The sequence below is a fragment of the Gallus gallus genome, chromosome 20 (assembly GCF_016699485.2).
Source record: "Gallus gallus isolate bGalGal1 chromosome 20, bGalGal1.mat.broiler.GRCg7b, whole genome shotgun sequence".
In the NCBI taxonomy this organism is placed as follows: Eukaryota; Metazoa; Chordata; class Aves; order Galliformes; family Phasianidae; genus Gallus; species Gallus gallus.
Window position 1 is genome coordinate 1,348,539 of NC_052551.1, and position 14,129 is coordinate 1,362,667.

The following is a 14,129-nucleotide window of genomic DNA, read 5'->3' on the forward strand; positions in this document are numbered from 1 at the left end:
CCTAATCGAGATCTTCCGCCTTTCAGAGGTAGAACCTGCTAGTTGTCTCACTTCATGGTGGTGTTGCTCATCTAATCAGCTGGGAGTTTTTACATCCTCTTGTTTGTGTGGGAGGCTTTTGCTCTTTGTTTTTTCCGTCATTACTGAGTGAGATAGTTCTCTGCCTGCAGACATTTGGGAGCCTTAGTATCCTGGTCTTCCAAAACGCTTTCCTCAGGTAGAGGTTGAAATGCGTTTTACTACACTAATGCGTGCCTCTTTCCATGTGTCCAGACGTGTTGTACCCTCATCTCAGAAGCATTGGTGCTGACTGGAGTGGACAGCAGTTAGCTGTAGTTTTCTTACAGGTTATGGATAATACTGGTGAAGTGGTGGATGTTGATGATGTCAGAATTCTAGTTTTTAATTGGAAGGTACAAAGAGAAACCTCTTTTGCTGTTTGGAACCAGCGGAGCTGCTTATCTTAAAGATGAGTTTCTGCGTTAAAGATCTCTGTAGCAGGCAAGTCATTAGTTCTGGAGATAAAGCCTCCTGCATCACCAGCCTCCTTTCCTTGTATGCCTTTGGATCCACCACAAATAATTCTACCGTACGATGACAAATTCTTTATTAGCAGTGCCATCAGCTTCACATTTCCTGAGTAACAAACTATGCTTAATGAGATTGAGATACATCAGCTGCTTGATGGAGAATTCAGGTCTGGAATCTCGCCTTGTGGGGCTGTTCAGACAGTTCTGAGTTGGCATTACTGCAGGCAGTGTTGCACTCAGCTGCTACATCTAATTCAGAACGCTTCCTGTTCATATCATGTTCCACTCTTCATCCTCTTTAAATTATTTTTAAATTAAGATATGTCTGCTGCTGGTGGACGTGGAAAAGCATCTGCAGTACTGGAGAGAGTTTGTGTGGTGTAGATAATTCTGAAGGAAAAGGATGGGCAGTATGAAATAACACATTCTCAGTCTTCAAGTTTTGTCTTTAAATGTTGAGATAGTCATTACACGTTGCAGTTTTTAAAAGTTGTATGCTTGGCTTTCATTGCTGTGAGTGTCTGTGGAGCTTTTTCTGTGTTGTTTTTTTCACTTATCTTGCCACTTAAGAAGTCTCAGGAGAAGAAACTCTACCAAGTGTACCTGCTTAGACATCAGGCTGCCAAGTCTCAGCTGCTCCTAATATACAGCAGAACTCACTTAGGCTGTACTTCTGCTATTCTGGAACCAAGAACTTAGACAAAGCTGTAGGAAAAACAGAGTCCTTACATGTGTACTGAACGTTCATTGACTCTCTTGGCCTTCGTGGGCCAAAGCTTGCCTCATCTGAGAGGCTTTTGTTGAACTCCTGGATACAACTGATGTGAAAGGTTTGTTTTTTCAGGCTGACTTGTGACCTCATTATTGTTTTGGACTATGTGGCATCATGTAGGTTTAGGAAAATATGTGCTTTGCTATATGCGAGGCTTATTAACCTCCAGACATAAAGATTAATTGCTTGTTACTCAGTTTTTCCGTGCATGAGAGCAGGAACTGAACAGAAATGCATGGAGCTTTTAGAATGGCAGATGAAAGAAAGAAGAAAATTTTGATCTATAGCTTTACAAGCAGGTCTCGATTTAAAAAAAAAAAAAAAAAAAAAATCCAAATAAATACATCCCATGGATTACTGTTGAAAAAGATCTTCAGGAGTTCCCTCAAGCTATCACCTTACCTCAGACAGCTTCTGAGACTTCTCACTCTGTTATGTCTTCACTGTCAGTTTCTTAGCGTTACTTTGTTTCTTTAAATCTTACACTGCTTGTTTGTTGAGAGTGAAAATGAGCAAGAGATTACTGGAGGGTTAATGGTTTTTGTTGTTTTTTTTTTTTTAGTTTTCTCAGCATTTGAAAACTCACTTTACCTTCTCGGTTGTGCTGTTTTTTTTTTTTCTTTTTAACTAGTTTTAAGCAAAGGTACAGTAAGAAAACACTTACTTTGTTTCCCTGAAAGCTTATGATCCTAGTCACTGGCAGTTATTTAGTTGGTCTGTGTGTCAATAGTCTGGATATTGGGGTCACTGTACTTAGTGCTGCATATGAATTGAAACAGATATCACAGTGTTCTGAATCAGCATGTGTGAAGGTGCAGGGTAATCCCTTCTGATAATATGTCAGCTTCTGACACCAATTCCGGCATTTCCAGATGCAATTCTTGGCAGTGTATTTTGGGGACGTTGGAGAACTTGGATGGGTGTTCTCAGCAGTTCACCCAACCTGAGTAGGAAATGCCATATTTTATCCTAGGATAAAAATTTTTCAGTGGGTGTTTTTATCCAGTGTAACCTCAACGTATTGCATATTATGTACCTGTTTTTTATGTGTTATTTTGTCTTAACAAATAGTTTCTAAACCATCTGATTTATTTTTTATTTTTTTTTCCAGTGATGCTCAGGGCCATATTTCCCTTCCTTTAACCCGGTCAGCATGGCTCTGGATCTTAGCCCTGTCCTTCCACCTGCTATGGTGTCCTGGCATGTTTAGAATGGGCATCCTCCTCCACATTGTGAATGCTGAGCTTAACTATCAGCATTGCTGCTTCCCTGATTAGCAAGACAGTCTGGCTGGCTACATGGACTTAGTGAAAGACTGTAATATCTTCAGACTGTTGTATTTTTCAGGGTGTCTTCACATCAATTTATATCCACAGCAGAAAGAAACAATTCTGTGCAAATGGAAAGACAGAGTCCCCTGGCACTCAGTCTGTGTAGCATTGCCTCTGAAATTCAGTGGTTATAGAGGAGGAGAGTTAACTGGTGACATTATTTGCCTTGTACCTAGAAGGAGATACAGTAGTAGGAATTTACTGTTCACGTCACAGTCTCTTAGTCTGCTGCAAGAACTAGCAAGAGGGCTGCCTTACTATGGAAGGAATGGGCAGATTGCCATTTGTTGTGACAGCCTCTGTGAAGCCTGCAGAACTAAAATTAGATTCAGCCAAGAGATGGTGACGTATCTGTATAAGGTTAACTACTAGCTTAAATGGTTCTGTGTTTTGATGTCCATTCAGAACTTAAAGAAAGTTTTATTTACCTCTCAGTAACACTTGGTAGTGAATGTAGCAGAGACAACACTAGCAAATTTCCCAGGATATTTCCTTTGCAGGTATCTGCGGGGAGCTACTTCGCTTTCTGCTTCCATCTTAAGTCTCCTGCAGTTTTTGGATTTAAGATGTTACACAGGAGTCCTGCCTGCACTTGTCAGTGAGATGTGCATGTGGGCAAATGTATAAATAAGATTGGGACAGCAGCAGTCGTTCAGAATACTTGTGTGCACGTGTGCCACGTCTGGCCAGCTCTGGCTTTAGTTCTTCCTTGGAGTCCTGCGTGTGCTGAGATGCTGCAGTGTTAATGAAGCTGAGCAGGGCGTGTGTTCTGGGCCTGGTGGTTCTGTGTGCTCTGCTCAGTGTGTGCATGCAATGGGTGCTGCTAATGGGAGGTATTGACAGGGTCAGGTGCAGGGTGGGTGAGCGCTGTCAATGTAATGTCAGTACAGACAAATCTTGAATTGAGGTGCTCTGGTAAGTAATGTCTGTCTTTGCTTTTGCCGTAGTTCTGGTCCCAAATTCAACAGTGCCATCAGAGGGAAGATTGGTCTGCCTCACAGCATCAAATTAAGGTTTCTGAGTTTTCTCTACTTTTTATTGCATCATTAATAGGCTTTGTTTAAAATAAGACCAGTATGCTTGAAGTTTTTTGGTAACCTTGTTCTTATCTCTTTACAGCAGGCGGCGTTCCAGAAGCAAAAGTCCCTTCAGAAAAGACAAGAGCCCTGTTAGGTAGCTATTTTTATATGCTTTCTTTTCCCCCCCCTCAATTGAAGGGAGAAGTGTAACGATGAAATAATGTGTGGCTGACTACTCAGCTATCCAACTTAAAGTCACCATTAAATGAGAAGATGGAAAAATGTTGTTTTTTTTTCCATGTCATCCCATCCCCTCCCCTCTTTCCAGTTTTTAGTGTACAGTTGTAAATAACGTCAATTTGCAAAACATGTCTCACTTTAATATTCATGTATTTGTGTTAATTCTAATTTAACTTACATAGCTTTTCTACTAAATGTTACTTAAATATAGAATGGAAAACTGTTGCTGTTTTCTCCTGTCCATTGTTGATATTATTTGTAGAGAAGCCAGGTAACTGAAATCCAGAAAGTGCTTATCCATTCTTAAGCTTTTCAATTAAGGCACTTGTATTTAGATTGCTGCTAATTAGATTTGTTTAAATTTAACTATATTAATTTTGAGAATGATCTTGTATGCTTTTTTACTTACTAGCAAAGTGAGATGATTTAACTGAGCTTTTTCTAGTGATTTTTTTTTAGTAAGAATTTAAAATATAGATATGTCTAAATAAATACGTTATGCTACTGGAAGCTCAATCTAGAGTCTGGCCTGCTCATTCTATCCTGTACATAAGTGCAAGCCAGATTTTTTCCTACTGGTTTTTTTTTTTTTTTCAGTTGAAGCTTTAATGTTTCACATTTACTGGGTCTGATTTCAGCTGTTCAGTTGAAATCAGCACTGACCCAGTCTGTGGGATGATAGTAATTATTTGCTGTTCGTGCGTTTGCTTTACTGGGAGGGGTGTTAACAAGCTACAAGTATAAAGTGAGGCTGGGAGCTGTTGGTGTAGATGTCAGTGTTTATGCAGTGCCTATAGTGACTCCCAAGTGACTGGCTATATACAACTTCTTAGTTTGCAAAGCCTATCAGGGAGTAGTATAGGTGTGCTGATTAATGCTGTGCTCTTCATTTTCCTGTCATCTCTGACTACAAACTTATTAGTGTGGTGCTCTTCTCTGTTCATGACAGTAGCAGAATGGCAGCCTCTGTGTAGTTGGGGCTTCTGAATTTTGAATACTAATTTGCAGTTGTACTCAATGTTTAAGGTTAAAATAATAGTATTTAATATGACTAAATTTCTTGTATTAATATTAGGTATTCACTTCACTTCTTGGTCCCTGCTTTTTTTTTTTAATATTGCAGGTATTTTTTTCACCATTAGACTTCAAAATGCTCGTATTTAAAGTTTTATGCACTCCAAAGATTAGATATCTCGTTCAGTTTTTTTTAATGTATCTTTTTTCTTTCCAGAGAACCTATTGATAATCTTACCCCTGAAGAGAGGGATGCTCGAACAGTATTCTGCATGCAGCTAGCTGCAAGAATTCGACCAAGAGATCTGGAAGAATTTTTCTCTACAGTAGGGAAGGTAAGTAATAAGGAGGTTAAAGTGATTTCAAATACTTTCAGAAGTGACTCTAGCTTAGGATGGGTATTCTGCTGAATTATAAGGTGTCTTCCAGGAGAGTCCTGGGGCATAAATAATTTAAGGCTCTGAATGGGGAGAAGTTTATTTTTGGGTGTGCAGTATGCGTGCAAAATATAAGGAAGCAGTTGTGATTCAAATGACTTAATTTTCAGAACTTCGAGTCTCCTGCAGATAATCTTTTGCCACTTGAAGTGTAATTTCAGTTTTAACTTTCAATTTTGAAGAAATAGCACTTTTCAGCAGTGTTACCAGCTGCAAGGTTCTGGCTTTAAAGCATTGCAGTGCTGCAGGTATCTGTTGACCTTTTTCCTAAAGAATACTGCATTTGACTCTGAATTGTAGCTTTTAATGCTAGCTTTCCTCCAGGATGTGTTTGTTCAGAAAGTTTGATGCCACCCTAGATTTGCAGCCTAATGAGAAAGCCATTGATTTGGCCAGTAATTGTTTATTAATATTTCTGAAAGTGAACTGTTTCAGCTTCTTTCCTATTGTAGATCTGTCTATAGCAGTATCTCTCTGCTTGTCGTTCAGGTTCGTGATGTGCGGATGATTTCTGATAGAAATTCCAGACGTTCAAAGGGAATTGCTTATGTCGAATTTGTTGATGTTAGTTCAGTGCCTCTGGCAATAGGACTCACTGGACAGAGAGTCTTGGGCGTACCAATCATAGTACAAGCATCACAGGTAAGGACTTGATAAACCAAGCTTTTGAACATGTTAACTGGTGACTGTTAACTTGCTGGAGAAGTTAGTGTTTGAAACTTGGGCACCACTGAACATGTGGAAAAACCTTAACAATAATGATTTCGTAATTTAAACATAGAAATTGACCTTGGTTCCCAGTAGCTGACAGGCAAATCAAAGGTGCATTTTGAAAATACCGATGTTAATAAAGTAGTAGTGACTTTAAAAAAAATAAAAAATATCATAATATATATTGTGTGCTCTCCAACACACGCAGAAATGCAAGTGACAGTTTACTAAGTACAAGCCAGAATTCTGCATGAAGTTGTTCAGATTGAAGATTTTAGGGACTCATATCTCTGTATTTTGTCATGGTCTTTGCTTTTGTATTTTGAGTTGATTATCTGGACGTGCAGGTTATAAAACAATTGAATTTGGTAGAAGTATGCTGCTTTATTTTTATTATAGGGTTTTTCATTATTATTGTATTCGTACAGAATTTACTGATTTTTCTTTTTTTTTCCTCCCCATAGGCAGAGAAAAACAGAGCAGCAGCAATGGCAAACAATCTGCAGAAGGGCAGTGCTGGCCCTATGAGGCTCTATGTAGGATCTTTGCACTTCAACATAACTGAAGATATGCTTCGAGGGATTTTTGAGCCGTTTGGCAGGGTACGTTCTGATCCGACACTGTGGTGGTGGTGTGGTTTATCTGAGCATTCAGATGGCTTCTGGAAAAACTTCAGCGTCACAGCCACCAAACATTTGCATTTTCTCTCTGTTGTGTACCTACATACTGTACCACAAGGCTTTAGGTATTGAGTTAGCATTTCAGAACAAGTAAGAGCCTTGGCTTGAGACGTGGTCCAGTGATTTTTGAGTGGCAAGCCTTATCTTTAGAGAGCTTGAGAGTTCAGTGAGTGCCTGAAGTTCCCCAGAATCAGGCCTTAGTCTAGTTCATAGTGAATCTGTAGTAGTGTAATCTATTTCTGAGTATTTCTTTGTTAATTAGTGACTTGTATTGCTAACCTTTGGTGTGTCTCCTGCTGCTGTGATGTAGGCTTGTCTTTACACTCTGATCAGTGACTTACAGTTAATGTTTAATGTCTTCCAGTGACTTCCATGGTAATGTTTCCTTACAATTAGAAAAGTGAGCAGATTGAATCTGGACTTTCCACGTTAAAAAAAAGAATACTAAAACACTGGTGTAGCACTGTGCTGACTATTGCATTGTGGGTATGCCATTATTATGTAGGGAAAAGATTTCATGTGCTGCTTAGATATGTTTTTTATCAAGCCCGTTGATGGTTTTCATACCTTGTTTGAACAGTAGCCTTGTTCTGTACATTCTGTAACCTTATGTTTAGATGCTTTGTTCAGCTGTAGTATGTGTATCCCTTTAATTCTGTTGTGCAGAAGTCTTTGAATGTTGCAACAGTTGGTTAAATTGTAATCCACGTTGCTGCTCTTTTTTTCTCTCAAGGTCTGGCATTAGGGTCAGTATAGATTGCAAAGATTTACATAGCTGGGAATGAAGGTTTTTCTTCCCAGTCTCAAGTTCGGTTCTTCTTCTGACTTTACTGCTGCTTTCTCTTCATTCATGGGACATGAAATACTGGTTGACTTTCTCATGGTTATATTCAGTAACTATACAATTTTAGGAATTACGATATACCAGTAATTATTGAAAACAGGCACACTTTTCTTAAAGCCCCTGGCCAGTCATGCAAACTGCTTTTCTTCATAAATTGGGTTTCCTTAGTATATGGGATGCCCTGACTTTTGCTTCATGACCTTGACGTTTATTGCTTCTGCTCTTGTATCAGAGTGCATATCTTGCTGCCTCTATGCTAATGTTTTTTTGTTTTTTTTTTTTTAAGGAAAATAATAAAGAACTTAATTAAAACCAAAAAAGAACAAAAAAAACCAAACTGGTTTCTCATTAATATATGTATATTTGGCAGGGCTGTACACACTTTATTTGATATCTTGTTCTATTCCAAAATGTTTTAAATTAAACAGGCTTATTCTTATTTTTAGATTGAAAGTATTCAGCTGATGATGGATAGTGAAACTGGACGTTCCAAAGGATATGGATTTATTACGGTATGAGTGGAATTACCAGACTTCTTGGGCAACATTGAGTATAACCTCACTTAGTAGTATAAACTACTCCAACCTTACTTAGAAAGTTCATGTTTCAGGATGTGCAGCAGTGGTCTGTTTTTTTTTTCTGCCAGATCTCTGTGGGTAATGTGATTAAACGATGCATGTGTAATAGATAGAAATAGGATACCTGATGGTCAGTGCCTGTATAGCAGTGCTGTTCTCAGCAGGCAAATATACCTCCAAAGACTGACTTTCTCATAGTGTCATTGAAATGATGGAATTGGAGATTTTTTTTTTGGTGACATCAAATTCCAGAGGCTGAAACTTTTGGTTAAAAACATCTTTCTTTTAACATCTTTCTTTTCATCCTGGCTCTTGAATACATAATTTTGTGAACGCCGCAGTTTGTTATGAAAGAATCTCAATGGAGGCCTCTGGCACTTAGAGACCAGTGGAACAGACTTAACTTCATAGCTAATATATGATGTTTTAACACAGACAGCATGCTCGTGTTTTTAATTTAACATGCATCCTGAAGCAGATGATCTGCAAGGAGTTGCCAGCAAACATGTGGCAGTTAGAAATTGTGCAAGTGACTGTTGCTCTTGGAAAGTGTTGTAAGATGACCAAAGCCATGCCTTCCACTGACTGCCGGATCTATGTTGTCTAGCTTCAGCAATAATACGTATCTCTACATAGGAGAAAGTAAATATTTTGCCTTGCTGGTGTTTGATTAAAACAGAAAATATGAATCACATTTAAGGATGCTTGGCAGCTGTTGTTATTTCTAGTGTTTTTCAAGTTTATGTAGCTATGGATGTTGCTTGTGATGAGTGCTGCTAAATATCATTGACAGGATTTCTGAATTTGTATTTTTCCCACCTGCAGTTCTCAGACTCAGAATGTGCCAAAAAGGCTTTGGAACAGCTCAATGGGTTTGAACTGGCTGGCAGGCCGATGAAAGTTGGGCATGTAACTGAGCGCACTGATGCTTCCAGTGCTAGCTCATTTTTGGACAGTGATGAGTTGGAACGAACTGGAATTGACTTGGGAACAACTGGTCGCCTTCAGTTGATGGCAAGACTTGCGGAGGGTATGTATGGTGATAAATAGGACATCTGCAAAACTCTGTATTTTTATGCAGCTTGAGTTAATCAATGTGTTTGTGCTTCCTGCTCAGGTACTGGATTGCAGATTCCCCCGGCTGCACAGCAGGCTCTGCAGATGAGTGGGTCATTGGCATTTGGGGCTGTGGCAGGTAAGAGATGTTCACCTATGTATTTCTCCAAAATATGGATCATACTTGATAATTTTGAGACACAGTGCTGAAATGCATATTCTGATCTTTTAAGTTGGGAACATAGGTACTACAGCACATTTTACAGATTGAGGAAATTCTCAAATCCATGGGCAAATAAACAGTGACAGTATGTGTCAGCTCTGATGGATATGCTTCACTTCACATTACTTCTGGTGAATCTTTGTAGTTCATTTAGTTCATTTCAAACCTTTGTCTCTTTACTGTTCCCACTGCTTGTGGGAGCATGTATGTTCTGCTGCGATATAAATATTGACTGTTAAAAGTGGCAGGCTCATAACTGGAAGAGGATTGACCCTCTACAGAGTCCCTTCTGAAAAAAGCAAGCAACCCAAACAAAAGTACCAGGAGCAAGAAGGTTACTGGTACTCCATGGAGGACAGTGCAGTAGTTAGAATTATATGATGCATGTCTAGTGATGTGGACACTGTACATCAAGGTATCAGTGTGTTGCTTAAGGAATGGTTATAGCTTGTGTGCTTTGTTGGAAGAATTACTGAGAATTTATTTTGAAAGAATGAGTATGAGGCTGAGAATATGACTGCTTCTGCTGCTAGTTCAGTAGATGGCCTGAGCCAAAATGTTCAAGAGGGCTTCAGATAACTTTTACAGGAGACCTTTTTTTAACTAATACTAAAACAAAGGGTGACAAATTATGTGCTACAAAAGGTAGCAGTAGAAAAAGTCTTGAGGGATATCACAGATAACTGCTGGAATTTCCAAGAATTGTCAGGAAATGAAGAAAGAATATGTGCATGGGGATTTCTGTCTTTCAGCAAAGTGGCAGAAGGAATTCAGACTTAAGGTACACCTGAGTCATGTTACTGAAATTCAGGTGCATTGTTGAAAAGAGCCAATGCATGGAACTGGATTGTTTGGGGGGGGGAAGTGTATATTCCTTGTCATGGAAGGAAAGGGATCTGAGAAGTGACAGAAGATTGTGAATTGAGGAACAAGTTCTTTATATCGATGAAGAAAGAGGCGAAAAAGACCGTGTGACAAGGAAGAGGAGTCTAGAAGAAGAAAGGAGGTGAACAGCAGTAACATGAGATCACCTTTAATGTAGGTGATAATGATGTGATGGCCTTGCTTGGAAACAAGTGGTGTTGGTGAGAAAAGAGGAAAACTTTTAAAGAAACTGCAGTCATTTTCTCTCCTGTGTCTGAAGTGGATGAAGAAAGCCATCCACCCCAAATGGAGAGGCCAAAAATGTTCATAAGACGTCTAGATCATTGGAATAGCATTGAATTAGTGTGAGACAACGTAACTGCGGAGGAGTGAATTTTAAGGCTGAATGCAGTTTTTTGTATAATGTGCATGTTTAGCAATTGTAGAAATGAAGGTGGTAGGAGTATCACTGTTTGTTCCACTTGTATTGTGCAAAAGGAATAATGCAGTTTTGTACAATTTGAGTAACTTTGGAGAAGGATAAAGCTTTTTAGAGTCATGAGCTATCCCCAAAGTGAGATTTGGTTATGGATTAAAGATCTCTTTACTCTTGTTAGAGAAAATTACTACCAGGAATTATGTCATTGTGGGAGACTTTAACTTCCCTGATACAGATTGGAGAAGAATTGCTAGTAATAATGGTGGGGCCCAGATATTCCTGGATGTGATATCCGACAAATTTCTTCATCAAACACTCACTGACTCATGAAGAAGGGATGCTATTTTAAACTCATTTTGGTAAGTAATGAAGATGTTATGGATGAGAATAGAATTGACCATTGACTGAGTGATCATGAATTGCTCAAGCTTAAACGGAAGGATAAAGCTTATTATTTCAAACGTGGTGGTTGAAGAATTATGGAAATAAAGTCAACTGGTCTAAGTAGCTTGAGTTTGTGAACAGACAGGATGTAAAAAGTTTCTTCAGTTCCAAACAGCTAATGCTATATTGGATCTGTATTCTACAGAAAGAAGAAACAGTCCTGTTAGAATTGGGCTCCACACTGAACTGGGTGACTGCTTCTATAATAATACAGGATAAGCACAGAGCCTGTGAAGAATAGGAAAAGGATAATAAAGATAATGTGGTAATAAAGAAGACAGTCTTGTTAGTTTAGAAAACAGTAAAATGAGAATTACTTCCTAAGAATCAGATTAAGAGAGACTTTGTAAAAATAAATGAATAAAATGAAAGCGTAGATGAAGATTTATCAGATCTTGAAGACAACGGAAAAGAAACAGGGCCAAGGTTGAATGAAAAAATACCTGAGATGTTTCAAAAGAACCGTATTCTCTCAGGTTGTAGTGGGAACACTGGTCATAAAGTTTGGGATTCCTATCAAATAGGAGCATGGATTAAGAAAAAATGCATCTCATGGTGGATGAAGGTCTAAAGAAGAACTGCGTGTTGTCAGTTCAGGGCAGTGAGACTCCCATCAAATTAGTGAAGAAATAAGGAGCACGAAATATGAGATACAGTGTCCAGTATTGCCAGTACATGCTTAAAGCCTGTGATATAATACATAACTGGGACATTACGTCTAAATTACCTGCACTTTTAAAAAGGAAGGAAGAACCTGATATGGACAGTTGCCAGACCTGTTATTCTGACTTCACTTTGTTCATTTAAAAGTCACGCTGAAGACAGGGAAATTGGAGAATATAATTGAAATATAGCATACCTTTAGAAAAACTGTATGGAAGCATTAACAGTCTGCGATTAAAAGAAGACTTTGATAGATACAGATGTAGTGAAACTCTTTGAACTCAACTTTTGATTTGTGTCATTTGGAAATGTAATCAACTTCAAAAGAAATTTCTGAGAAGTAGATAGTATGTGAGATGGAGAAATCTGTCAAGGAGCTGATTCACAGAAAGGGGGATTTTTCCTCCCCAAGTAAACACTTTCAACAACATTCTGTTGTTCCCATCGAATTCCAGTTTCTGATGTGATGTCATAAAGTATTGCATGATTAACAATAGCAAAAAAAAAGTAAGGTGAGTAAACACAGAGGTGCTCTGAGCACGAGATGCATGGGGTGTTATACCGTGCTCACCTGTTGCGGATTGATAGAGATGTAGAGTATGTAACACAGGACCATTAGACACAGATCTAGCAGTGAGAAGTAGTGATGAGTTGGAAAACCCTGGTTTAGTCAGGGAGAGAATATGAACGGTCAGTGTGATGAGGCAGCTGTGTTCCAGTAGCTCTACAAATGGGTGGCTAGAACTGCTTGTCTGTGTTCAGTGTGTGCTGAATGAGTGCAGAGGTGGGGAAGCTGGAGAGTTGCTTCCCGGGGGATGTGAGAGCTTGGATGTTACTCATGTAGAGAACATTCCAGCAGGAAAAAGAGTTGAAGCTGAGCAGTTACAGCTGCCTATTTCTTGTTCTCTAGGTAAATTGTGTCTGAAAATCAAAAATCAGGAGGCAATAGAACACTTCATATACTTCGTGGGATAAAATTCCTTTTCAGCAGATTTGATCTGCTGTTCTGTTGTAAATAATGAGAAAACTGGGAAAGGTGGCTGGCATTTGTTTACTTAAGGCTGGCTCTGCTTCAAAATGAAACAAGTAACAAGTAATGTCATGATGTCTTTTGAGGCACACAGTGCTTGGATAGATACTTCTGCTGTATCTGTACTGAGCATATACAAAGTCATGCTGGTCTCCCTATTCTTGCAGATAATACACAGGATATACTCAACAAGTAGCTGAGTTTAACTTGATGCATCACAACTTCAGTGTCTGCATACTGTTCAAAGCTGCACATAAGGAAGAATAACCTTAGTAGAGTGACAGTGAAGTTCAAAAATGGAAGGGATTTAGAAGAGAGAAAATTCATTATTCAGTCCTGAGCAGGGAGAGTATTCAAGTAGTTAATGAAAGTTTTTATGGATGGAGGAGTATGTTTCTGAAATAGCGGATCATTAACATGTGAAACTTGTTGCTACAAGGTATTGATAGGTAACCTTCTGTAAGTGGAGCAGATCTGTGAGCCCTGGCCAGAACTGAGTGCTCTGTGTGGAGTTGCCACGTTGGGCACAGGGGAATGGGGCTGCAGGGTCCCCGCTGGCCTATGCTTGGTGGGTTCAGCTGAAGTAATGTCAAAGGTGCAAAGGGAGAAGTCTGTCCTCATCTAACTAGAGGTGATCTAAGAGGTTTTGCTTCTTTGCCTTTATTTTATTCAAGCACTTTTTTATACCAACAATTACCAAGTTTTACAAAAGAAACTTAGTAATTATTTATAGAATCATAGAGTGGTTTGGGTTGGAAGGGACCCTTATGAGCACCTCGTTCCTACCCCTTGCTATAGGCAGAGGCACCTCTATCAGACCAGGTTGCTCACAGCCCCATCCAGCCTGGCCTTGAGCCCCTCCAGGGAGTGGACAAACAGCCTCACCAGGCAACCTGTTTCAGTCTCTCTCCACTAGAACAGATGGTGAAGTTATAGATTTGGACACTTCTGTGTGGATCTCATGGGTTTCTGTAGAGAATATGCCCTAGGACAGTCTTCCCCATTATGGGGTTTCTCACTCATTGGAGCGGAGCATTCCTTCCTGTTAAGAGCCAGATGAGAAACACACTAGATGTAGCTCAGCCTTCAGAGCTTTCTCCTTTTAATTCTGTGTTTTACATGCTTTCCCAATGTGTGTTCTCCTGTGAAAGTCATTTGGAAGGCCCTTGGGAGTAAGCCCTGTGTCTTCAGGGCTCCTGCTGCCCATACTGGCATCGCTCCCCTCCTGCTGGTCTGCCAGCATTGTGGAGGAGG

At 39.4% G+C, this 14,129-nt stretch overlaps 1 protein-coding gene across 6 annotated transcripts in view; it reads left to right on the forward strand.

Moving 5' to 3' along the window:
• RBM23 (RNA binding motif protein 23) overlaps window positions 1-14,129 on the forward strand; it is a 36,345-nt gene that overhangs the window by 16,230 nt on the left and 5,986 nt on the right. For 3 of the 6 annotated variants that reach the window (XM_046902970.1, XM_425690.8, XM_040650873.2), the window contains 8 exons: window positions 3,581-3,646; window positions 3,753-3,806; window positions 5,124-5,241; window positions 5,833-5,985; window positions 6,519-6,656; window positions 8,025-8,090; window positions 8,982-9,186; window positions 9,274-9,351. In XM_046902970.1, coding sequence (XP_046758926.1) covers window positions 3,581-3,646; window positions 3,753-3,806; window positions 5,124-5,241; window positions 5,833-5,985; window positions 6,519-6,656; window positions 8,025-8,090; window positions 8,982-9,186; window positions 9,274-9,351 — 878 coding nt within the window. Of the gene's footprint in view, window positions 1-3,580; window positions 3,647-3,752; window positions 3,807-5,123; window positions 5,242-5,832; window positions 5,986-6,518; window positions 6,657-8,024; window positions 8,091-8,981; window positions 9,187-9,273; window positions 9,352-10,916; window positions 11,098-14,129 lie in introns of all 6 variants that reach the window. The other 3 variants (XR_001469498.4, XR_001469499.4, XM_004946908.5) reach the window with 3 other exon arrangements.